Below are 27,392 nucleotides of genomic sequence, written 5' to 3'. Positions count from 1 at the left end.
TAATATCTTGGTGAGGACAGGTACTTATAGTCAAGCAGAGTTAAAGAAATGAAAGACCCTGAACTGGATACTTTGAGTTTGCTGCCTCCTTTTCGCCACAAATTTTAGTTTTTTGTGTGACTTGTGGAATTAAGCTGACACTTTTTCCAGCTTCCTCCCCCACTGGATAAAGACGAACTCAGTGTTTTGTTATTATTGTGGGTCAAGAGAACACATTTTATAACAGGTACGTGCGTTGTTTCTAGAAATATTTTTGTGTGCGTTTGTGTGTATTTGTTGCTAAATTTAAATAATCATATACATGGATGTCTGAGAGTGATAATAATGAAGTGAAGATTAAGATTTTTGCACGTATTATAAATTCTAATATGTTTAAAGTTGTTTTACTATGACTTCAAGTGTACAAATTCTTTCAATGAAGATATTTAGAAATTAATATTTGTATCTGTATGAAATAGTGCTCAAACAACTCCTACTGTTAATTGCATTTGATTGACAGCTTATTCTCTGGTAACTCTTTGACATTAAAAACTACTTTTGTGGGGCATAGATCTTTCAGCTAGTTATTAGCTCTGAGAAGTGAAAAGAGAGGGGAAGCAAAGACTGCACAAAAGGCAACATTATTCGCCAATGGATCTGTGTTACATCCTACCATGAATGTAGGTAGGAATGTGAATATTGAAAAACATAATATTTAGAACTATATTAATTACTGAGCTATTCGTCTCAGAGTTCAGTTTGGTGGTACTGTTGGCTAACGGGACAACCACGGTCTTGGTGTGATGTGCTTGTGTTCTATGATCTCCACCTCCCAAAATACAGTGAGGTCTTTGAGGACTGTTTGACTTAGGTTATTTTAAGATGCTGCTAAATGATCAGGTTGTTTCTGAGCTGGTTGTGACTGTTGAGTATTGCTCATCACCGAACACTTTCCTCCATAGGGTGAAATATCAAAAAGTACAGTGGCTTAATATTCTCACATACCCACCCTTTCTCCCCTTGCCTCCTGCTCGCCAAGGAGACGAGAGGCGCCCCCGCAGTGTCATCAGGTGCCTAAGCGTTTTGGAGGGTTCCAGTGACAGATTGCAGGAAGCAGCGTTTAGGCCTGACGAAGGGGACTGTAGAAAGCAGAAATGTCTTTTTGTGCCCCCTGGGCTCGGAATGTCCACTATCTCCAGGGGCCAATATCAAATTCACCCCTCATCATCCCTGAATACACATTCCTGCGTAGGGTCAGGGGAGATTCTGCAATGTGCATGAAGACAAACAAAACTTGTGCTTTTAATAACAAACCTCCACTCCCTGCTGAAACATTCCCATTTAATAGAATATCTAAAGGTCATATAAAAGCCTAATTAATAATGTTTTTGGACAACTGAAAATTAGCCTGAGACTTATTAGTTTATGATGTAATAATATTAACAATTTCATTTGTATAGCACTTTGTGCTTATGATAAATTAGGTATGACAGTAAGGTCATACATAATATCCTCTTTGCCAATATGATCTTGATCATGGTACCATGATCATTCACACTTGGTAGACATTTCTATCCTCATTAATAATGATACAGTAGCCCCAAATGTATGCCCCCCCCCCCCCCCCCCCCCAATTACAAGAAACCAAAAAAACAATTGCGATGAAATGCGTAATCTGAATCCGATCCGGATTAACTGAGTTACAAAAACCCAACACAACTGAGTCAAATTTCATAAAGATTGGTCAATTACGAATCAGGAAATTAATTTTTGAATTTTCGTAGAGATGTTTGATATTAGCTCTTTGCCGATATCCGATTTGCCAAGATTGTTCAAAACAAAAATTTGAATTTCGGATATCACCTGATACCGATGTATACACACCCTCCCCACACACTAATCACATAATCTATGACTTTTTTTGTCTTACCCCACTGGATGTAGTCCACAAATAAACATCATCTGTGCAATATAACAATAGTTAAACAATTTCAGGAGTGGAAAAAGTGCCATATTCGTTCTTATTACCTTGTCTCAAAAAACAGCACGTATCGGTTTTTCAATATCAGTGGAAAAACTGATCCCGATGTAGACATTACATTTTAAAGCTAATATCTGCCAAAAACTATTGGTGGGCTGATGATATTGCCCATCTCTAAATTACCGCCAATGATGAGAAGAAGGTTTTTTTTTTTTTTTTAAAAAAACTCATCCAGAATCAGTGTATTGACCAGAATCTTCTCCAAAATGTTATGAAAACTTCCATGGCGTAAGGTTCATCTGGTTAAAATTTGGTCAAAATTCGGTGTTATCCTGCTAACAAACAAACAGGATTGTAAAATATTACATGTATTATTTATTTATTTATTTATTTATTTATTTTTTTTTAATAATCACTAATCACACATATTTATATGACAATGTTTAGTAATATACATTATCCCATATAAATAATGAACAAAAAAAGATTCACATTATCCTGTTCACACCTCTTTGTTGCTGAGTTTTACCACCAGGAAAAGCTTTTGCTCTGAAAGAAAATTTCCAAAATCAAAGCATGTTGAGCTCTTTCATCTGTCAATGTATCCATCATAAGTTAAAGTACAGGCAGAGAATGGGGCATTCCTAATCAAAGACTGTACATGTCATTTATCCCAGGTTACTCTTTCAGAAAAATTTTGGGTTTGCCTCTATCTCGTTCTGGCTACTGAGTGATGCTCAGTGAAACCCAATACTAAGTGTCTGAAGTAAAATCCCCTCCAAAACAGTTGCACAGGTGCTTTCCTTTGCATGTAACACAAGCCTTGCCCAGCTGCTGCTGATGCTCACAACAGCAGTGCTCTCATCTTTCACCCATCAACAGAAACGGACCTTGCCCCAATGTACAACAACTTGAAAGCAACACTATAAATTGGCACCTGATTATTGGTGGGAGCAGTATCTATGACTACAAATGACTAAGTTTACCATGCTTAATTCTGATAGAGTATTAGAAACATCTGCATACATCATGAAATGATGCACATAACGTGCGCACTTGCAAATTAATTACCTCATAGCTACACATTGCGAGGCCAGACAACCATCAATATTCTACTACAGCACAATTCAAACAGCTGCAGGCTTCATCAGTGAACACAATTCAATACTATAATTAGGGCTACTCCAAACCGGGACAGAAAAAAAAAAATGTTTCCTAGTTGTAACCACAGCAATCTAGTCAAGGCACAGAGAGACCTGCGTCTTTGACTGAATGTGAATGTGTGTGTTCCAGGTTGATGGTAAGTCTGGGAGCCATGCGAGGCCAGCGTGTGGTCGAGACCATGTGCAGATGCTGGAATCCAGCCATTTGGCTCTTGGTGACTCTGCTGGGATCCCTCGTCTTGGTGGCCGTTAGTGTCCTGCTCCAATTTGGTAAGTTTAGGTGACACTGAGATGAAAATTGTGGGGTTTTTTTTCTTATATATACAGTATACTGTATATGGAGATGGGATGCTCTTGTGGTCTTCTTTGTACTTGTTCAAACCATTTGATTCAGCAGGCCTTAATCTTATTAGCGATTGGTATAACCTTTAACCTTTTACATAGGTCAACATTACAGATTTTCTTCATTCTAGTTAAACAGTTTATTAGACAGATTACGTTTATAGATGTTGCTGTTACCTTTTCATGTTGTTTCTGTTGATGTTCCATATTTCACTACCATAAATCAGGATAGGGTGCAGTATTCCCATATGTATCTTTTTGGTTTTCCCAGTCAATAAGATTTTGCGAAATCTTATTGACTCTTTCATTGATCTCTAAGTCTATCAGTTCATTCTCAGATGACAGGCTGCAGAGACAACTAAACATTCCTACTTGTTTTATCCTGGTACCTCCAAGTCTAATATCAGTTGTTATTTGTTATCTACTGAGCACTACTATTTCAGTTTTTTTCTAAATTGAGCTTGAGTCCATGTTTATCGAAGTATTCAAACCATTTTGTGAGATGATTCTGTAGTTCCTCCAGACTCTTATCCAAACGGAGTAGGAAATTTAATCAAAAGAATGCAATTGTGATTTCCTCAACAAACAATTTATTGAAACAAATCAAACAGCAGCAGTGCGTATAAAACAAATGTGGGTGTCGATATGGTGTAATTTGTCCTTGAGTATTAATAACGGCATCAACACAAGTTGAACAGCATGATGAAGAGGACACACAAAAATGTTCGTAGTTTGTATGTCCTCAGTTCAATTGTAGATGGAATGGAATGACAATGGGACAAGCGTAAGTTTGACACAAACTTGCGCTGAAATCTGGTACTATTGAGTCCCACAAGCAGCGCAATTATGGACGTGCACAGACAGTTAGCCTGAAGAGCATCTATTATGATAAACAAACATATCAAAATCAACTGATTGCGTTTTTCTGCTGTGTACACTATGCAAGCGTAGTCGAAGCTAAGTAGCTTAGCAAAGGCTAACACTAACATGGTCATTGTTAAGAGTCAAAACGTCTTTGATAATTACTTGTCTTCCCAAACGTTTTCCCAGATTCCTGTGACTACAATGAAGACGGATAACGCTGTTTGGCTCTGAATCTTTTCGTAGGATAGGGTCATAGGATAGCAATCATACTCTGTCAACAAAGACGTCAATGCATGGGCTTCATCATGGCGCGAATGATCATGGTCATGAGTAAATTGCTAGTACTGGGCTTAACCCTAGATACATTGATCCAAAATACCAGTTTTAGGTACAGTGGGGCAAAAAAGTATTTAGTCAGCCACCAATTGTGCAAGTTCTCCCCCTTAAAAAGATGAGAGAGGCCTGTAATGTTCATCATAGGTATACGGTAATTATGAGAGACACAATGAGAAAAAAAAATCCAGAAAATCACATTGTAGGACTTTTAATGAATTCATTGGTTAATCCCTCTGTAAAATAAGTATTTGGTCACCTATAAACAAGCAAGATTTTTGGCTCTCACAGACCTGTAACTTCTTCTTTAAGATGCTCCTTTGTCCTCCACTTGATACCTGTATTAATGGCACCTGTTTGAACTCATTATCAGTATAAAAGACACCTGTCCACAACCTCAAACAGTCACACTCCAAACTTCACACCAGAAACAAAATTGTAGACCTGCACCAGGCTGGAAAGACTGAATCTGCAATATGTAAGCAGCATGGTGTGAAGAAATCAACTGTGGGAGCGATTATTAGAAAATGGAAAACATACAAGACCACTGATAATCTCCCTCGATCTGGGGCTCCATGCAAGATCTCATCCCGTGTGGTCAAAATGGAGGAGAGAAAGAACACCATATCTACTGTAAAGCATGGGGGTGGTATCATCATGCTTTGGGTCTGTTTCTCTGCAAAGGGACCAGGACGACTGATCCTTGTAAAGGACAGAATGAATGGGGCCATATATCGTGAGATTTAGAGTGAAAACCTCCTTCCATCAGCAAGGGCGTTGAAGATGAAACGTGGCTGGGTCTTTCAGCAAGACAATGATCCCAAACACACCGCCTGGGCAACGAAGAAGTGGCTTCGTAAGAAGCATTTCAAGATCCTGGAGTGGCCAAGCCAGTCTCCAGATCTCAACCCCATAAAAAATCTTTGGAGGGAGTTGAAAATCTGTGTTGCCCAGTGACAGCCCCAAAACATCACTGGTCTAGAGGAGATCTGCATGAAGGAATGGGCCAAAATACCAGCAACAGTGTGTGAAGACTTACAGAAAACATTTGACCTCTGTCATTGCCAACAAAGGGTATATTACAAAGTATTGAGATTAACTTTTGTTATTGGTCAAATACTTTTTTCCACCATAATAAATTCATTAAAAATCCTATAATGTGAATTTCTGGATTTTTTCTACTTCTTATTTTGTCTCTCATAGTTGAGGTATATCTATGATGAAAATTACAAGCCTCTCTCATCTTTTTAAGTGGGAGAACTTGAACAATTGGTGGCTTTTTTTTTGCCCCACTGTGTAAGCATTCACTCCTTCCCTCTGTTCATGGCCACCACCATTATATTTAAGCTGGGTGCTGTGTCACCCGCTTCAATTTCTCCAGACTGAATTAACTGATTACGCAGCACAATAAGCACAAGATGCACAACTATAACATCACATTGCACTCTCACATTAGAACAGTCGATTCTATGTATCATTGCCCTCTCTTTCAATATTCTCCATCTATTTCATATAGTTTGTCTTACCCTTCCTTAGGGAGGGCTGGTTATGAACACATGTATGCAATAAAATACATTCAGTTATTTAATTGCAATAACAAAACATGTATTGCTGTCTTAAAAAAAATTGCACTTTAAGTAGTGTTGACCTTCAACAGCGTGTGCAGATAAGGATGAAAAAATAAATACAAATGAGTAAACTGCTATGTATTCAGTGACGTACTGACATTTTATGATGACACAAGGACATGGCTTTAACTTTTGCTGTTGAAAACCAAACCAGTCTCAGGCAAAACAGGAGTAGCTCTAACTAATCTCTGGCTATAGCGATAGCTTCGAACAAAAACTCTGTTCTTTTGGACAAAAAGGGGTACCTGTGTTACGGTCTCTTCTGGAAGAAAGTGTGGACAACAGCCATTTCCATCCTTTTTGCAAAGTCTACCACTATCTGTCCTTCAACGTTCCTATCCTAGATACCAAACCTGCCCATCACCTCTGTTACCTGCACCAACATGTCTATCTGCATTAATCACCACTCATCTCTGGGGATACTCAGCATCACTTGATCTAATTCACGTGAGAATTTCTCCTTCTCTTCTAGCTCACATTCTACCTGTGAGGCATAACCACTAATACGAACATTGAGCATCACACCTTCAATTTTTAGCTTCAAACAATTCACTCTGTCTCACACTCCTCCTTCAAGATAACCCCTACCACATTTCTCTTTCTATCGAGGACACGATAAAGCAGCTTGAACCCTGCTCCTAAGCTCCTAGTCTTGCTACCTTTCCACCTGGTCTTGAAGGCCACAGAACATTCACCTTCCTCTGCATCATGTATCAATTAGCTTTCCCTGTCATCGTCCCAACATTCAGAGTCCCTACTCTCAGTCCTAAACTTTTGCCTTCACGCTTTTCTCTCTGCCTATGAACACGTCTTCCTCCTCTCCTTTTTTGACCAACAGGCCTCAACCGATCTTGTATGGAAGTAATTGGATTTGCATGTTTAATTTGGCGTATGCCCTTCCTTACGCAACCCTCTGCATTTATCGGGCTTGGGATCAGTAAAAGGAAGAAACTGCCTTGTGCCCTCTTAAGGATGCATTATACATAAACAAGTTATTAATTGGTTGAAAAGGAGAACAATCAAGGCATAGAGGATTGTTTGTAAACCAGCTTGTCCGGCCTGCCAAAGTAATCTTTTTTGTCACATTTTTACTCAACAATTGATTATGAACTGAGATTTTGTTTTAATTTTTGTTGTCAGAAGTTGTTGGATTTACGTTCTTGTCACAAATTAGTCGCAAAGATTTTGTTTAGTTGACAAAATTAACATTCCCGCTAACCCTAATCCTAACCACTTCATTTTATTAGCCATACCATATTATTTTCTATACCTCGAGTTAGTGCAATGAGTTTGTCTAATCTCGGCATGAGTTTTATCCATCTGAAGCATCTTCTTGTTCCAAGAAGCACAAAAAATTTTGATACGCACGAAACAATAGATTATTTATTGTGACAGATTCATAATCCCTGTGAGATCAGGTTACATATATGGACACACATCTAGCGACTATTTGTCTTCTGCACTACTACTTTTGTACACTTTCCTTTCTATCATTGTAGCTTACAACACTAGTATGATTGTTGTGATTGATGTGTGAATTAATAATGGTTTCTGTACGTGTTTTGAGTCTCCTCAAAAAAAGTGCTATATAAATCCAAGCCATTATTATTAGTATTATTATTATTACTAGTACAGTGCCCGTCGGAAGTATGTATTCATGTGGGAGCATAAGGGGTATATTTGTGGGTGCAAAATGTGGGTGCAACTTCATCACTTTTATATTTTTTTGTATGGTGTATTTTTCTGTAACGTATGTTTTTTGGAGTCATGTGTATTTGTGTATCTTTCTGTTGTCTTTTTGTGCATAAATGTTTGTTGTTTTTTATTTAAATTTTTTTGGTAATGTATGTTTTTTTGGAGTCATGTTTATTTTTGTATAATTATTGTTTTTGTTGCTATTGTAGTGTGATTCAAGAGTAATTTTGTGTATTTTTTTGTATAAATATTTAGTTTTGTGTATTTTGAACCATTTTCATATTTTTTTTGCATTTTTCTGTAAACGTATGTTTTTTTACAGTGCCCGTCGGAAGTATGTATTCATATAGATGGAGCTTAATAAGAGTTGTCAATTATGGGCATAATAATAACAACATACTCTGTAGTATTATAAAGGGGTATATTTGCAGGTGCAAAGTAAAATAGTGTGTGCAATTTCCCTGGTTTAATTCTATGAAACATGCACATGATAAATGTGTTTTTTATTTGTTCATTTTTATATTTTTTCTTTGGTGCTTTTTTCTGTAATGTACAGTGCCCGTCGGAAGTATGCATTCATGTGGGATAATAAGTATTTAGTTTAGTGTATTTTGAGTCATTTTCATGTTTTTGTTGTTGTTTGGTGTATTTTTCTGTGTTTTTTGTGTAATTTTAGTATAAATATTTAGTTTTGTGTATTTTTAGTCATTATCATATTATTTGTTGTCATTTAGTGTGTGTATGCCTGTCTAACTTTCACTAAACTTATCTATTTTCAGTAGTTAGGTGTAGTGGCAGGTGTGTTGTGAGTGAAGCTGCAGTAATCATCAGGCGGGCTTCTGCTGCTGAGAAATGTGCAGCTTTCAACACAGCAGCCTTTGCCGTCAATAACTTCCGGGTGAGGTTTGTCCGGTCTAAATAGCGAACGGTCAAACTAACATGAAAATAAACATTTCGAAATGTCATCACCAAATAAAGAACAGTAAAAAAGTATTTTTCCTCAAAAGAGAAAAGAGAAGTCCACGGGAGCTCATGCACGCACCGGAAGTGAGCTGTGCTGTGAAATAGATACAGATGGTGCGCTAGCGCCCCCTCACACCCTGAGGTCAAAAGATGAATGGGTTTAATTTCGGAGCCGTCCAGAAGTGAAATAAAATTAAAATAAACATTTTGAAATGACCAAATTACTCCAAAATAACAGATACACACACTTGGGGTATTTTGAACCTGTTAACCGGTCAAACTCGCCTCGCGTCGGGGAGATATTTGCTCCATACGCACACACACATGCACGCACACACAGACCATCCTTGCTTTTATAGGTAGATTATTATTAAAAGGAATGCAGGCAAGAGTTGGTTTGTATCTTGCTTCATAGTTAAAATAATTGCACTGTTTCAGGCTTTTACATTGGACAGCCATACTTCTAATAATGCCAAAGGGATCCTTTAAATCCCAATAAAAAAAATATGATGAATTAAATGTCACGTTTTAAAGAAGAGAAGGTTTTGTCTATCAAGGCTTGTCCATGTACCAGGCCTCATTCAAAATTGCAAAAATGTGAATGTCCCAGCGAATAAACGCCCTGTGGATGGGAGCTTTTGTGTTCAGAATTATTTTCCCCTTTTTCTTTCAGTGATAACTGGCTGAATGCCCTTCAGTTTTTTTTTTTGAAGTGATTCAGCCCTATTTCTTAACTCACGTATCAGTATCTGCTTTCCCGAGAAGACAAAAAAAATCCTATCTGATATCATCTGATCACTCACAGTGCATTCATGATTCTTTTTTTCTATTTTCCTTTCAGAAGAAGTGAAAATGCACAGACGTTCAGTCCAACGTAAGTAAGATTCAAGTTAAATCATATTTCATTTTTCTGAATATTGCAGCATCCCTGAGAATAAAACCTGCATGTGATGTTGGTACCAAGATTATTTCAAACCCCTAAAGCTAAAGTATTTAGTTATGGTTCACATTTCAGAGTCACTCATTTCAGAGAATCCCATCCCATCTGAACCACAATGGGTGCAGTTTTTTAAAAAGAACATCTGAGATGTTTTTTTTCTAAGTTATTGAAATCTGAGATGGTGTTAGTCACAGTATATTCTGCATTGATTAGAGTGACTCTGGGCAAAACACATTAAACCAACACAAAGTACTCAACCTTGTTACTGAAAGTAGTCATTATCAAAAACAACCTGAGTACAAGCAAAAGTAGCTTGGGTCCAAATTTTAAAGTACTGAAGTATTTGAAAAAAAATAAATAAAAAATACTGAAGTAAGAATTTTATATCTTGAAGATAAATTTCATCATCATAAGTGCAAGTAAAAAAACACAAATGGACAATCTGTTACACGGTTATAGTCATACAACTGATTAGGACTGCGTGGTGTTTTAAGAACTACGGTACCATAAAATTCAGGTTTGTCTTTTTTTTAAAACCACATCAAATCAAATCTGCATTATTCACAGGATGAACAAAAATCTGTTCAACAAGCTCAACATCTTAAAGATAAAGTAAAAAGTCACAGTAACTAACTCGGCTGCATTCAGCAACTAATACAACGGTTTTATATTAGAAAACAAATCTCACAAACAAGTGCATTTTTAATTATCATGACAAATTTTCATCCATTACTTGTAGCAACATTTGAGCATCATGTTTAGCTAGCCAGACTTTATCTTGGTAGCAGTTAATCACTTTTATCTGCTGAAGCGATTGTTTGCTCTCGCACTGATGAGTATGACGTGTGTAGGGTGTTAGGATTGGGTTAATTCATACAAGGATGAGCAGACATTTCTTTCTGTATTAAAACTGAAACGATGAAAGAAACATGTTAGCAGACACAAGAGAAAAGGTACAAAATAACGGAGGCATCTCTAGAAATGAAGTGGAGTAAGATAAACAGTGGAGTGAAAGTAACAAGTATTCCAAAAAGTAATACTCAAGTAAAGAACAGACACATAAAAATAGTACTTAAGTAAATGTACTTTGTTACTGTACACTACTGCACAAAAAAACAATTTTCATCATTATATTAGGACATTCCAGATGCACAATGCACTATCTCAATATTTTCTATTGATAGTGAAATTCTTTGACCATAGTGCACAAACTTCACACTCTATGATACCTCATGATAACATAGTACTCATGCAGATATTTACCATTAATGATATTTAGAATGATAAAAGCTAGAGTTTAAGGTTATCCCTATTAAGTAGGTTTCACTTTTCAAGACAATGACTTTATTTAAATGGATGATGATAAAATCATTACATACCGACTTTGTCACGGATCGAAGACAAATTCAAGAGTAAGATAACAGCCCCAAACCACCTGTGGCAGTTGCATGTTGCAACATTGCTATTCATAAATCAGAATCAGAAGAATCAGAATAAGAATCAGAAGAGCGTTATTGGCCAGGTACAGTTTAGAACAATACAAGGAATTTGACTTGGTAGTTGCAGTGAAAGAGTACACATCAACACACCGGAGCAGCCATTTGCAGCGCCCACATATTTAGGTGGAAAAGGGATCAACAACAGGAGGAGAGGAGACGTGAGGGGAAAAAAAACTGCCAGTTTGAAACTGATTTCCCTAAAGAGAAAGCAGTGTGAAAGCAGGAAAAAACCGCCTCATAAATGTAAGCAAGACACAGTCAAACAACTCGAGACAAGGCACGTGGGAAGGGTTGGGTGGGAGGTTGGCTGGGGGAGGGGGTCGGGTGGGAAGAACAACAGGATTCCAGCCATTTGGGGACATGGGCATGCTGCCAATTGGCGCTGCTACCACGCCTCCATGCAGCTGCGAATGGGAGGGGGGGTGAAGATGGCCGACGAGGGCATTTGAAGTTGAAGACATGTAGCTGCGCTACTGACAACAGCCAGATGACGTGTGGCAAAGTTCAGCATCAACAGTTCCAGGTGGGAATGTAGGGAAGGTGCGGGGAGAGGGAGTGGGGGGTAAGAGCCGCCGTCTGCAGAAACTTCCTGGTGATAAGTGTTGAGACAACCTTGGCTTTAGCCTTGGCTGGCTGGGGAGCCGAAAGAGAGATAAGCAATGTGTTTTTGATACAGGCTATGTCAATTTCCAATAGCCTTCTGTCCTCGATCTCTCTGCTGTAATCCAATGAGTGGCCTAACTTCCACTTCAGAAATCGTCCCACTTGGACATGCGGGTTCTCACCCCCGGTTCTTTTTGTCAAAAAAATCTGATCGATAGCACTGAGAGACCAACTAATTAATTCCATTATTACGGATTTGGATGAGTTGCAGAGAGAGGCTCTTTCATACAGTGGCTGGGAAGTGTCAGGTGAATGCATTTACAGAAACGAACACAAATGCAAAAAGGTCACAACACAAATGCAAAATGGCCACAACGGAAGTGTTTCCACACAGGAAGTGTTTCAGACGGACCGGTATTATGATATGATAGCCTGATATGAAAAATACAAGAGTATCCTAATCAACTTTCACTTACTTTCATATGTGTTTCAATGTCTTCTTGTTCTTCTCTGTTTTGGCGGGTTAAAAACATCAGCCAGAAACGTGTACGTCTGTAATACCAGTCTGTCGGAAACACTTCCGTTGTGGCCATTTTGCATTTGTGTTGTGACCTTTTTGCATTTGTGTTCAATTCTTTAAATGTATTCACCTGACACATCCCAGCCACCAAGTTTTTCCGCAACGGAAGCATTTCTGACGGACCGGTATAACAAGACCAGACAAAGCAGCAGCTGTGAGAGATAAGAACGGAAGGGAGGGAGAAACAGAGTGCGACTGTCCTCGTCGAGAGAAGCAAGAAGAAGACGCGCTGAAGCACTGTTTACTCAATGTAGCGTTTGATATTCGTGCTGCTTTAAACTGTTTTCTTTAGAACTTACTGTTGGTTTTTAGTCATTATTCATTTGAAATTGTTATCCAACTTTCATTGAGTCACATTACACATTTAGCATTAAGAAAATTCATGCAACACATCCGTGACAATTTCAGAGTGCCACGTGTGCTATCTACTGCCACCTGTTGACATGGAGTGGTGTTGTTTAGGCAGTGACATCAATCTATAACTAAATATTTGCACTCCTAGTTGCTACAACTGTATTTAGTAAATACTCAGAGATCACCATCAGGGTTACGAATGCACTCCCGCCTTCTGCCTGAGTCACGAGGACATAGCAAGTGTAAAGTAAATTGACTATAAAAGTAACTGGTGCCACTTTTTACCAGATAATTTAAACAATCTCTCTTTTTCTTTCCCATAATCCTCCTCCTTCCTGTTTGGACCAATGTTATGTGAAACCAGCCCAGACACAATATCACAGTAAGTATGAATTCACTAGTTCATATTAATAATAATATAACATATGTTAAAAGACAGGACTAAAAACAAGCATTTGCTGTTAAAACACGCTAAAGCACTGTTTACTCAATGTAGCATTTGATATTCGTGCTGCATTAAACTGTTTTCTTTAGAACTTACTGTTGGTTTTTAGTCATTATTCATTTGAAATTGTTATCCAACTTTCAGTGAGTCACATTACACCTTTAGTATTAAGAAAATTCATGCAACACATTCGTGACAATTTCAAAGTGCCACATGTGCTATCTACTGCCACCTATTGACATGGAGTGGTGTTGTTTAGGCAGTGACATCAATCTATAACTAAATATTTGCACTTCTAGTTGCTATAACTGTATTTAGTAAATACTCAGAGATCACCATCAGGGTTACGAATGCACTCCCGCCTTCTGCCTGAGTCACTAGGACATAGCAAGTGTAAAGTAAATTGACTATAAAAGTAACTGGTGCCACTTTTTACCAGATAATTTAAACAATCTCTCTTTTTCTTTCCCATAATCCTCCTCCTTCCTGTTTGGACCAATGTTATGTGAAACCAGATCAGACACAATATCACAGTAAGTATGAATTCACTAGTTCATAACGATAATAATATAACGTATATTAAAAGACAGGACTAAAAACAAGCATTTGCTGTTAAAAAGAGACAGGACTGAAAAGAGGCATTAACTGTTAAACTAAGCTTGCGTAAAAAGGTAAGTTTTAAGTCTTTTCTTAAAAGCGTAGTTCATAACATTCATGTTCAGAGAATACAGTTTTCTTCCCACTGATTTTACTGAAAATTAGAGCATTTCAACTTGTCAGTAAAAGAGAGAATATGAGCATACCAAGTGCCTGGAGCTTGTCAAACTAGGTCACTTTCCCACCCTTTGTTACTCTAACCTGACTAAGTATCAGATGGCCTCCTGTCTGATATCACATCCTCTCTGACTTCACACATTTCAAAGGTTGACTTGGTCTATTATGTTCCTTAACCTAGTAAGCCTTGATTTTTTTTTTTTTTTCTCCAGACGGAAGTGTTACCCGGAAGGCTTGGGTGTTTATGATCTTATGTGGATCTGATATGTGAGGACATTAAGGGCTTGTACTACAGAGCTGAATAAATAATAATAAATTGCTGTCACATAGCACATCGTAACATGTTCACTTAAGCCAGGTGATTCCAGCCTGGCTGTGTTTGCTCTGAGAAACAGTTGAGAGCAACGTATGTCACAATTGAGTATTCTTTACAAATATGAAGACTTAAAATCCATAATTCAGACCAAAAACAACACTGTTGCTGCAAAAGAAGCAGGATGGAAGGAATGCAAGCAGGAAGCTGCCAACGCTGTATAATTATGAGATTATACAATATGAATTTATCGGATGATAAACGGACAGCGCTCTGATCAGCCAATTCAACTTCATTACAGCACAGTCATGTTTCTATTCGCGTAGTCCGCCTCAATTTCTCACACAGTGGGATGAGATCGCATTGTTTCGACTCAGTGAACGCTGTAAAAGGGACATGCTGCATTCAGTATACCATTCAGTCAGCCTACATCATAAGGTGGACATTATTTGTACTTTAGATTGCCTATATTATTTCACGAGGCTGTCCCCCTTTTGTGTATAGCATCACAATGACTATATGTTCCTTAATATTATGTTCCTTATCCTAGTAAGTCTTGATTTCTTACATTAAAAACAACATGAAAGTGTTATTCAGACTAGAAATTAAACATGTCATACTGTCCTTTCTCTTCTCTTCAAAGTACAACTGGTGAATGGGAGGAACCACTGTGAGGGCAGAGTAGAAGTGCATTTCAATGGCTCAGTGGGCACAGTGTGTGATGATGACTGGGACATGGTGGATGCCAATGTAGTTTGTCAGCAGCTGGGATGTGGTGTGGCCACGTTAACAGGAAGCAGCTCTCGGTTTGGACAAGGCTCGGGTCTCATTGTCTTAGATAATGTGGACTGCAGAGGAGGCGAAACAGACCTCAGTCAGTGCCACAGCCTGGGATGGGGCATCAACAACTGTTACCACTATGAAGACGTAGGTGTTGTCTGCAAAGGTAAATGGACTCTTATATTTAAAGCTAAATATTGCCATCAGAACTGTAACTAACTTTGTTGTTCGTGTTTGATTGTTAGAATTATCTCATTTTGAGTCAAGAACTTTTGAGGATCACACCACATCACCCCAGGTGAACTTTGGGACACGTAAGTCATAATCCTCTGCTTCAACAAAAAGGCATGACTCACTGAAAAAGATGTGACAACCTTTTCCTTATACAGTATTAGCTAACTAATCTTACGCTAAGTAGCTTCTGGTGAATGAAGCATTACATTGTCTATGTTATTTAGCAATCAGAAACAAAGCATTGTGTTATCAATTTGCGGTCAACTTGTCATCTCTGTGACGTGTACTTTTGTGTTGTTGTTGTTTTTAATCCTAATCACTTCAATGTCCTTCGAGACTCATCCTGTAGTATACCCACTCCCTCTTCTACCCACGGTTATCCCCATGGATTGTATTTTAAGAAAAAACAAACAAATGTTTACATATTTAGTTTATTGGTAATACACTACCCATATTTTATGTTATATACATTTCCACTACAGGTACCCTTTAAATCCCAGAAGGATGAGCAGAACCGGGGTCTCATTTAGAAACATTGTGTAGGATCCATACTAAAGGTGTGAGGTGAAAATTTGAAAATGTAGTACACTAAAAAATCTTCCTATTTATGATCACCTGCAAGCATTTTTCTCTTTATAAATGGGATTTTATAATAATAATAATAATGCATTGGATTTTATATAGCGCTTTTTAATAGACACTCAAAGTGCTTTACATTGATTTTCTTTATTCTTTCACTCAGCACACAGTGGTGGTAAGCTACTATTGTAGCCACAGCTGCCCTGGGGCAGACTGACAGAAGCAAGGCTGCCATAGTGGGCCATTGGTCTCTCTGACCACCACTAACACTTACTCACACACCACATTCATAATAGGCAATGTGGGTGAAGTATCTTGCCGAAGGACACAACAACAATGACTTGGTTAGAGTGGAATTCGAACCCCCATCCCTTCGGTTATTGGACGACTCACTCGACCACTGAGCCATGGTCACCCCAATACTCAATCGTGGGAGAAAAAACAAGGAAAATGAATTCCAGAATGAAGTACAGGTGCTTATGAGTGCATTATATATTTGGTGTATACAGTTAGTAATAAATAAAAAGCAAGTTTGTGACGGCAGTCGTCACTGATGTAAATAATGTGAGTGCCATGGAGCAAATTGTGGCAGGGGTGAAGAAAAAACTTTGGATCTGAAGGTGAAGGGCATGAGGAGAGAGGCACGGCACAATCAGAGCGTGTCTGCAACAGATGGGGGCTGGGGCACACCTAAGCCCACACTTCATGAAACCTTCACAGTTACAACTCCTCAAGTCAGGGAGGTGTAGGTCAACAACACACATGCATGATGAACACGGGCACAATAAAGCACACCTCATCCACGCTATGAAGGTTGGTTAAGAGCATAGAATGTTCCAACAGTTTGTTCCAAACATTGCTGTGTGTCAGGAAACGCAAGTCGTGATAATGCCACTGTGCATCAAGTTTGTCTAATTGTAAATTGATTGTATACACATTTTGGGGTATAAACATAGATGTATTTGGTTTCACTTGGAGCCTTTATGAACATACGTGGACCTAATCACTTAATGTTTAAATCTATAACACAGAAAGCTTGAGTATTTTTAATTATGTTGATCTTTGATCTGATATTTGAGGTCAATAAGGGCTTGTACTACGAAGCTGGATAAATATATCCAGGATATCTCTTTGTTAGCAGGCTTCACTTCACCAAACATTCGCCATCACATAGCAGCTGTACTACGAAGCAGGTTATAAACACATTCACTTAAGCCAGGGGATTTCAGCCTTTCACGTGAAAGGGGTGGAGATTGCAGCGAACATGGAGAAACAGTTCAAAGCAACTTAGGATCTCCAATCAATGTGCAGGTCATTTTCAAAGAGAACTGGAAAATGTTCTCAAGAGGCAGTGATTTTGTACTCACTATGATCTTATTCACTTCTTAACCTGCTCCCAACCAGGTTTGCCGTTCAGCGTAAGTTACCATGGTGATTTACTCTGATAAGAAGTTAACCGGCGTCATAATACAGCACACATAATAAATCCTGGAAGTTAGCATGACAAGAGGACATCCAGTTTCGTAGTACACGCCCTAAATGTATGAGATCATTCTGGCTTCAGTTCACCACCTACACACTGGTGGGTCATTTCCACATCTTCAAAATGTTTGTGCGCAAGTGTCAAAGTGAAAGTACCGGTGCACACATTCTCACGCTATAGTTATTTTAAAGAAACCACAAACTTCAGTGTTTTGTGCATGAATTAGTGACACATTCTGTTTAATCACTGTGACTGTGAGGAGGAGTTTCACTGCTTTTTAAAAAACAGACACCTGAGAATGACTATTATGTGTGTGTTTTGTCTGTGAAGTGGCATTAGATAACAAAATCAGCTTTGTTGCTATGTTTCACAGCCACGGAGTGTTTTGTATTTATCCATATCAGTTTCCCTCTGTTATTGTTAACTTTTGTCATCACTATTAGGAGGTACAGAAGAAGATGTTCTGATACGTTCTTCTGTGTTGGTTCAGGTGCTGGCACCATCCGCCTGGTGAATGGACAGAACTCCTGTGAGGGACGGGTGGAGATTTTCAACCAGGGGAAATGGGGAACAGTGTGTGATGATGACTGGAACCTCAGAAGCGCACAGGTTGTGTGTCAGCAGGTGGGCTGTGGTCATGCCAAGGCTGCTCCCACCAACTCTTACTTTGGCCATGGCCGAGGCCTAATCCTGCTGGACAACGTTCAGTGTGAGGGAATCGAACAAAACCTGACTAAATGTAGAAGTCGCGGCTGGGGCGTTCACAACTGTGGACACCACGAGGATGCTGGAGTGGTCTGCTCGGGTATGCAGCTCTCAATCGCATCTCAAACTACAAGAAAATACCTTTTTTGTGAGTGGGTTAGATTTCAGACCAAAGTTTTTCTAAATAGAGGCTGCCCTCTTTTCTCTGCTATGCTGGATTCCTCCTACTGTTACAAAACAAGTAAAATATCGCTGGTCTTCTTGCTAAAAGAAATAACAAGGCAAGATATGCGAGCCTGCACAAAACGTGGTCTAAAAAACACTAAATTGGATGAATGGGAGTGAACAGCATCCGTCTCATCTGACCTTTCCCGACTGCAAAGGAATTATAACACAGTTACAATAAAATTTTAATTACATTTAGAGAATCTCTTTCACTAATAAATAGAGGTGTACCATACACCTTTTGCACTTCTGATACGATACAGCCTTGAGTATTTATATTAATCTAATATTTGCATGAATCATGCATAACTTTATTAGCTATTTTGTAATGTGAATGTTAGTTAAGTCTTGATCAAGTGATATTCAAACAATAGTCAGCCACCGTTGGTATGAGAAAAACTGACCCATTTATTATTAACCAATGGGCTACATACATTTTAAATTTTAACTTTAAGACATAAGAATATTCTACAATTGAATAAGATAAATAAAAAGATAAATAAATGGAAGAACCTAAAATATAACCTCAAAAAATCTAATAAAAACAGTATTTAATATATTGAAGGTTTTCGATCAGAGCCCGACACTGACATTTTCCCAAGAAGCAAATGTGCTCCTAAAGTAAAAAAATTTGGGAGCACGAAGAAATATTTGGGAGCACAGAAAATATTCATTCATAGACACAAAAATATGCAGCACCTCACACATTTTTATTTACATTTTGATTACTCATTTCTTTCCTCTGTGAAGTAAGCACAATGGTTATTGTTTGCAGGGGTGGTTAATTGGTCCAATTCTTTGGTTAAAGATAATGATTTTCATTATATTTTGGTAAACTAAAGAGCAATTTCATTTTTGACACATTTATATATTACTTTTTATTCACATTTTATTACAAAACAATGTCTGTTTGACTATGGAAGATGTACATTTTGATTTAGTTTTAGTTGTAGACTTTTCAGCTTTAGTCAAAATTTAGTCATCAGGACTATTTCAGTTATAGTCTAATTTTAGTCATCAAAATTACATTAAGATTTTAGTTGACTAAATCTGTTACAGATCAGTTGACTGAAATATCAAGCATAAGAGTTTATGCATTTTTGAAAGTTTTTACCACTTATCAACCTGATATGGGATGGTATTAAGGCTTGTCCTGCCTTCCATGTATCTTTTTGTGGTTCACATGTTTTTTTCAGTGCAAATGTGAGTAAATCATTCGCAGTCCAGAGCCCTGTAGATGCAGGCTGATATAATCAGAAATTGACATAAAAATACACAAAATGACAACAAAACACATAAAGCCTTTGTTCTTCCCTGTATTAATGCTCAGATTGGTCTAAATGCTGATAATGTTGTCCTCAGATCAGTTCATCACATTTTTGTGTCTCCTACTGTGATATATGTTGCCAATCCCTGTTTGAGTTCATAGAATAAAGAGTTTCTGGTTTGAATCTTTAACATAATTACATTGTAAACACTGCATAAGCAAGGGTGAATATTTGATTTTATATTTATAATCATCAATGTTTTTTTTTTTTACTGAATAAATACTAAACATGTTATTTCACATTGTTTGAACTTACAAATTAGAATGTTAAAAATGTGTCAAAAAAATCTTACTAAGTTGTTGTTTTCGTTGAACATCAGGAGTAACCACAACACAACCTGCAACAACGGACATTCAGAAAAACCTGTGGGAAACACAAAACACCCAAGGTAACTTTATGCTTTTTACTTTATACTGCTGAGCTCAGGAACAAATGTATTGAGTCTTTTTTTGCCTCTTTTGCATCGGAGGGAATATTTTTTTTTGCATATGTCCAATAGACTGTAATTGTTATTATTATGTAATTTGTGTTAAACCCCTCATGTTGGTTATAGAGTAATTGACCACCACTGAGTTCCGGTCAGAGAACACAAATTAATCAGATGAGGGATCAATGTCTTTTACTGAAGATAATGTTCAGTTATAGATAATTTCTTTAGTCTCAACTTCAATGAACTTGGAGCATGAATTAAGCATGGAAATGAATCACGATTTTATGAAGCAGAAGAAAAACAGAAGTTTCTACATAAACATAAATGGAATATATAAACATTTGTCATTATCCTCCACAATGTGGAACAATACTATTGTCTAATAAAATACTATATTTTCTTGTATTTTATTGAAACAATTTTTTTTTAATGCTGTAGGCACGGCAAGGCAAATTTATTTGTATAGCGCATTTCATACTCAAGGCAACTCAATGTGCTTTACATGATAAAATGTAGAGGCCATTTTCTCACACTTCTGACAATAGGATACAATAACTAGCTACATTTGACAAAGAAGACTGTATTTATTTCCTATTGAAAAAATCAAATAAAAGTTGCATGTAATAAAAAAATTCCATGCAACTTTAAATTCCACTCATTGCTTTAAATTTGTAGATTGCACCTTAAGGAACCAATGTTCGAGACAGAGTTAGGGGATTTGGAGAGCCCGCTGTTCCACAAAGAAAAATCATACGAAATCATGGAGAGGGTAAATATGATATGAAGAGGGAGTACAAGGGGAAAAAAGATTGGGAACCACTGGGCTAGAGGCACTCTAGTGTGTGGGCTCCATGTTATAAAACACAGCAACACTTTCACCTTTACCTTTGTGGTGACTTTTGCGATAGCTTGAGGGTCCCTCCACTTGGTAACGTTGGACCAGCCTGCTAGACAGTCATTGCTGTTGGGCTTTACTTTGTAGTTAACCATTAAGATCCTGAAGGCTGTAGGGGTCGAGACTTGTGCTGTTGAGCTTGCCTTGTAGTTGCAGATGTTTGATGAATCCATCTCTGTGGTATTTTGGTAGCTTACCGAGTAAGCGGTCGACATGTGAGCAGCAGTTGAGCTCCATACTATGAGGTCCTTCCAGGGACAGCAAGGTGAACTCAGAGGGCGAGGCTCTGAAAGGTGCAGGCATCTCCAGACTTCACATCAGGTATAGATAGGATAGCTGCTATCTCACTTTCTGCCAACTGGTGGGGCTGACCATACTGGAATTGTAAGGCTTGTATGGCAGCAGAGTAGGGATGTGGGTGGTGGCGGCTGGACTGACCAATCATTTGGGCTTTAGGCAGCTTGAGATGTTCAAGTAGTACAGTATATGGTATTTATACTTCTCAGTCAGTTCTGGATATGGTTCAAGCAGATTATCTAAAGCAAGTTTGAGATTGGCAAACTCTCTTTCACTGTCAGTGATGAAGTCTGGGACTTTGTGTTTTGGCACACCATCTTTTGCGTGGTGGTAAGGCTGCTGTCAGGCTTGGAAGCCATTGGAGCTTAACAGCTGGAGATGTGTCCTCCATGATTGATAAGGGATTGTAGAGTGCTGTATCGGAGAAAGGCACGGGAACATAGTGAGATTCATAGCCAGTTAAGATTTGAGGCACTATATGTGGATGGGACAAAGGCGATGCAACTGAATATCTCTGTGGAGTGACTGGATAAGTAAGGAATACCTGTTGAGGTAGTTGAGATTGAAACCCTTGTTATGGGATGTTGCTGGGGTAAGATGGATCCAGAGCATGCCTTGGTGGAGGGTCTCTCATGAGATGATGTTCCTGGACTAGATTTGGTGTAACCATGCCAGATGAGATAGGAGATCATGAAAGGCTTAAACCTTGTGATGTGGGATTATGAGTCTTTATGGGACTGATGGCAGTTGTTGCTCTCTCATGTACACTGGGCTGAGGAGTTGAAGGGTGTGAACATTCAGCGGGGAGGTTGAGGAGGTTGAGTTGGTGATGGTGTAGTACTCAGCCAATGGTGATAAGTTTTGTGTTCCTCTTCATCCTGCAGAAAGGAGGATATGTGTCCAGCAGCTCCTGACGTCACTTTCATGCTTCATACAGATTTGTTAGTAAGCTGAGCTACTTTAGCATTTTCTTTCCTCTCGTTCATGGACATGGATTTGGTCAGTCTTTTAAGTGAAGTTGTGGCCAGGTGGTCACTTGAAGTGGTGATTTGCAAGGCTGTTTGAGCCTCTGTAACCCAGGCTGTATCCGCTCGTCTACCTTCTGCTCTGACTGCTGCTCCTGCTGAGTATTGTAGGCTAGGATGTTGTCGTTGAGGTGTTTAGGGGTGTGACATTGTCTCGCAGAGCGCCCTCGCACATCAGTTTGGGTAGGGGAGGCTAACTCATCATCTGATGACATCTTAAGATAACCCTGATGCCCTGATGCCAGTTATAGAGTAACTGACCACCACTGAGTTCTGGTCAGAGAACACAAAGTCATTAGATGACTGAAGATAATGTTCAGTTGTACATCATTTATTTAGGCTAAACTTTAATGAACTGATGATGGCTTTATGAAACAGAAGCAAACATTTCTACAAAGCATAATCACAAATGGAAATACATGAGCATTTGTCATTATAACATAAAATAAAAAAAATTATAACAAACAATAATTACAGCTGCAGCAGGATGTAAATGACAAAGAATGAATGGCAGCTGGGGAAGAGTTAAATATTGAATTATAAATAGAAACTCAGTATATCAAATTTATCACTGCACATTCCCTGGCAGGTTAGCTAAAATGTTAGCATCAAGCTATCTCTGAAGCTTCAACATAAATGACCATTTTCAGTCCACAACAGAACGATTTATCATCCCTCACAGTCACAAACATCTCACAAACACACAATACACTGATGTCTGTCACTCTATAACATGTTTAATCTTACATCGTCAGTGACTTCTGCATCAGCTGTTTACCTGTAGCACTGTCGTGGTAAAAATGGACCTAAGAACAGACAAGCACTCGCAGGCCTTCAAAATAAAGCGCTGAACTAAAAACATCTGAAAATCAAGAATTCACGACAGGGATGGTGAAATCCTTACCATATTTTTTTTCTTTTGTATCTGCAGCAACACATGTAGTTCTACACACCGAACTACTAACCACAACTACTGTTACAACACCTGTGCAGACAAGAGGTAAACAAGCTGAACCCTAAAAATGCAAGAAAAGAACTGAGACCTAAGCTTCCTGCATGAACATTTCTTCTTTTTATGTGCAGGGAGATCAACCATCCGTGTTGTGAACGGTAACAGCAGCTGTCAGGGTCGTGTTGAAGTCCTCTACAAAACTATATGGGGGACTGTGTGTGATGATGACTGGGATCTGCTCAATGCCCACGTGGTGTGCAGACAGCTTGGATGTGGCCCTGCTCGGAGGGCCATGAGCCAGGCTCACTTTGGCTATGGCTCTGGACCAATCCTGCTGGACAATGTGAAATGCAGTGGACCAGAATCGGGGCTGTCAGAGTGCTTTCACCTGGGCTGGGGTCAGCACAACTGTGGCCATCATGAAGATGCCGGAGTCATTTGTGAATGTAAGACTTTAGTATTGAGAAGAAACATTGCTTTTATCAATTGTTACAGCAACTATTCGAAAAGGGAGCCCACAATGAAAGTGCACACTTACTTTATTCAGTGACTTGAATCTGTCTTTGATTGTCAGAGGGGAAGGCATCAAAAACACATGGCATGAGCCAAAAAACATCCAACACCTCATGCCTGCTTGCTAAAATTCACTTCTTTAAGAGCAAACAGACACAGATACAGATACTTTTCTAATCTAACAAGAATTTTTTTTTTGTAATCTGTATTTCAAATGAACTAAATAACTATTCCAGTGTTTCCAGCAGTGTTCATTTTGTTGGTTAATAATGCCGGTTATAGAATGCCGGTTATAGATGTCATCAACTACCTTTTTTAGGTGACAATAACTAGACTATGACTAATTAAAAAAAATAATAAATATACATGGATGAAAACTATATCACTATATAATTATATTGTCATCAATAAAACAAAACTATAATTCCGTCACAAGGGATAAAATGCAATCAAAACCCATGTGACCTTGCAAATTGATTACATCAAATCTGTCTGTGTGTATTTACAAACATTAATTTCATCCCATTTTAGGTTGATAAATGGTGATTGTATCAACTAAATCTGTAACACATTTAGTTGACTAAAATCTTAATGTCATTTAGTCAACGAAAAGGAAACTAGAACCGATAGTTGATTAAAAAAATGGTGATTAAATTTAAACTAAAACTAAAGTTGCATTTTAGTCAAAAGATTGTGACTGAAACTAAATCAGAATTTGCTGTGAAAATTACCACTACCAAGAAGGTAATGTTTTCACCTTTGTTTGTCTGCCATCCGTCCGTCCCTCTCTCTGTTAATGTGGATGTTTGTTAGCAAGATACCTCAAAAATTTCTGAACAGATTTAAATGAAATTTAGTGAGCTGATAAACAATGTCAAAAAGAAAAACAAATTCGGTTTTGGAGATGATCCAGAAAGTATTGTAGATACACAACACAGAAGAAATATTTGTGCAAGGATATTTGAAAAACTTATGAATGGATTAAATTAAATTTGGTGAGCGGACAGACAATGTCGAAAGGAAGAATGAGTTTTTGGAGTTGATCCGGCAGGTATTGTGGATACAGTATCCAGAACAAGTTTTGGAGCATAATGTGGATGTTTGGCTGGTTCTCCAGCACCACCAACTGGTGACTTGGCACAGCTAAACTTGGTGAAGGTTTGCTCTCTGCGTGCTCTTGTTTTTGATGTTTTTATTGGATATTGTCACTGATGGTGCCCAACTATGACCATGACTACTTTGAAGAATGCTAAATGCTAAATAGTTTTTAGCTATTACTGTGCAATAAAGTCTTTGTAATTTTCATTGCTTGTAGCTGAACTGCATCGCATCTTCAGAGAAACAGAGATAATACCGACCACCGTCACCCAACCTACCACTACACATCCCTCTGAAGGTAAGTCACGTGTGGTAACCACGACAACAACGCCAGAAATAATGTAAATCGTCTGGTTATTTTAGGTTAGTCCTAAAATGGCATCAAACAATCTTCCTCTGAATGTTTAAAGATAAACATAGAATGAGATATGTTTTATGTTTTAGAATTATGACATTGTAATTATTATAAACCAATTAGTTTAGTTACAATTAGATAGTATTGTATTTGTATATTATTATTATTAGTATACAATATGATACTGATTTATATGTCACCAGTAAAATTGAAGAGGTTGTAAAAGTAAGCATATGGAGCTCATTATTTATGAGCTCCATAAGTGAGATTGAATAGAATTCTCCAAAATGCTTCTTTATCTTTAACCATTGTTGGTACAAATATATTTTTACATGACCTCTACTCATAACTCGCTGTACTTGACATGAATTACACCATTTTGTAGTTAACGTTATTGGTATGAGGAGTATTATTAATGTGTTTTAGAAGGCTTTTTTCCACTTCCACCGCAAACTTCTCTCACTGCTCTTTACACAAAACACTTCACTCTTAGCTGATAAATGGTGAAATGCTGATTGCATTTTATGACTGAGTTAATAATTAATTAATTAATCAATATAATAATTATTAATTAATTATACATTAAATGGTGATTTGCTTATTGTATTTTATGACTGAGTTGATGTTTCATAGTAAAATTTTCAAGGGCCACAAATGGAAATTAGCTTTTTGCTAATCAGTGTCAGTGCTTGCTGTCCTTTTAAATATTCAAACAAAATTAAATGATCATTTCCAGGAACATTGAGACTTCTGAATGGCCAACACCGTTGTGAGGGTCGGGTGGAGATCTACATAAACTCAGAATGGGGGACAGTGTGTGATGATGCCTGGGACCTTCCCGATGCTCAAGTTGTGTGTCGCTCTCTGAGCTGTGGAGAAGCTACAGGGGCATGGGGAGACGCTCACTTTGGGCCCGGCACAGGAACCATCCTACTGGACAATCTGAAGTGTGTGGGTAGTGAGTCGTCACTGAAAGAATGCTCCCATATATCCTGGGATGTGCACAACTGCGACCATTCAGAAGATGCTGGTGTCACCTGCTCATTGTCATGATTTCAGCAGAATGATCCCATCCACACCATGAGTGGGACATGAGCCTACCAACATGAGACTTGTAAACAATATGTAAATAACAGTTACACTGAGATTACTCCATGGACATCCACAGTTATTAAAATATATGAACTCGCAATGTAAGTATCTATGCCTATTACGCACTTTAATTTAAGTTTAAGAAACAAATTACACATATTTTATTTGCAAAAAGCAGAGGTTTTACCTGTTTTTGTACCTGTAAATTTTTATAATTATGTATCTATATTCTGAGGGTGTTCATCAGATACAAAGTTTGGTGGTTTTTTGTGTATAGCATATTCTATTGGAGATAAGGGAAATATTTACGGTACACTGTACATCAATAAGAATGAAAAAGGAAAAACCCAAAAGTGATTGTGTTATAGCTTGTGAATACAATAAATAAAGTATGTATTAATAGTGTTTTGTAAACTTACATAAAAATGAATGCAAAGGCCGACAGTCCTTGAAACGTAGCTGTATGTTTTGAAAAAAGTTCTGACCCAGGTGAAGGAGTTAAAGCATCATTTGATTTGCAGGAGAATGGAGAAATTTATTATTTTTGTTCTAAAGTCCTAAACTCTGGCTAATGACAGTGGTATTTAGCCGAAGTGTGTTTCTACAACAGGAGTGGCTCAGCCTGAACCATGAGGTAAGTAAGTAATTAAGTAAGAATGTAAAAGCTTATGTATGTAGTGCTTTTTAAGATCACAAAAGTAACAAAGTGCTAAACAATAAAGAAATAACAAAAACATTGACAGGAGCACACACATACATAAAAGCCATTTGAAAAAGATGAGTTTTTAACTGCTATTTAAATTATTCTGTGGTGTCTACAATCCTCGCCTCCAGAGGAAAATCATTTCAAAGTTCTAGAGCAACAACTTTGTTTTCAGTGAAATCAGGAAAAACAAGTAAACATTGGTCAGATCATGATGACCTACCAATGTAAATACTGTAGCT

At 38.0% G+C, this 27,392-nt stretch overlaps 1 protein-coding gene across 3 annotated transcripts; it reads left to right on the top strand.

Moving 5' to 3' along the window:
- On the top strand, window positions 1-26,849 carry LOC114475732 (scavenger receptor cysteine-rich domain-containing group B protein). 3 transcript variants are annotated; one of them, XM_028466801.1, is made up of 13 exons: window positions 1-226; window positions 3,254-3,393; window positions 9,793-9,822; window positions 13,289-13,306; window positions 13,885-13,902; window positions 15,100-15,402; window positions 15,482-15,550; window positions 18,023-18,337; window positions 20,110-20,178; window positions 23,369-23,437; window positions 23,521-23,835; window positions 25,218-25,298; window positions 26,092-26,849. In XM_028466801.1, the coding sequence occupies exons 2-13, from the start codon at window positions 3,258-3,260 to the stop codon at window positions 26,406-26,408; spliced, it is 1,740 nt and encodes a 579-aa protein (XP_028322602.1). In that variant the 5' UTR covers window positions 1-226; window positions 3,254-3,257; the 3' UTR covers window positions 26,409-26,849. The 3 variants fall into 3 exon arrangements, with proteins under 3 accessions (XP_028322602.1, XP_028322601.1, XP_028322603.1); XM_028466800.1 differs by having other exon boundaries at window positions 9,790-9,822; XM_028466802.1 differs by lacking the exons at window positions 13,289-13,306; window positions 13,885-13,902 and having other exon boundaries at window positions 9,790-9,822; window positions 15,250-15,402.
- Window positions 26,850-27,392: the final 543 nt, after the last annotated feature.

The sequence above is a fragment of the Gouania willdenowi genome, chromosome 14, assembly GCF_900634775.1.
Source record: "Gouania willdenowi chromosome 14, fGouWil2.1, whole genome shotgun sequence".
NCBI lineage: Eukaryota > Metazoa > Chordata > Actinopteri > Blenniiformes > Gobiesocidae > Gouania > Gouania willdenowi.
This window is presented reverse-complemented; position numbering and strand designations above follow the sequence as displayed.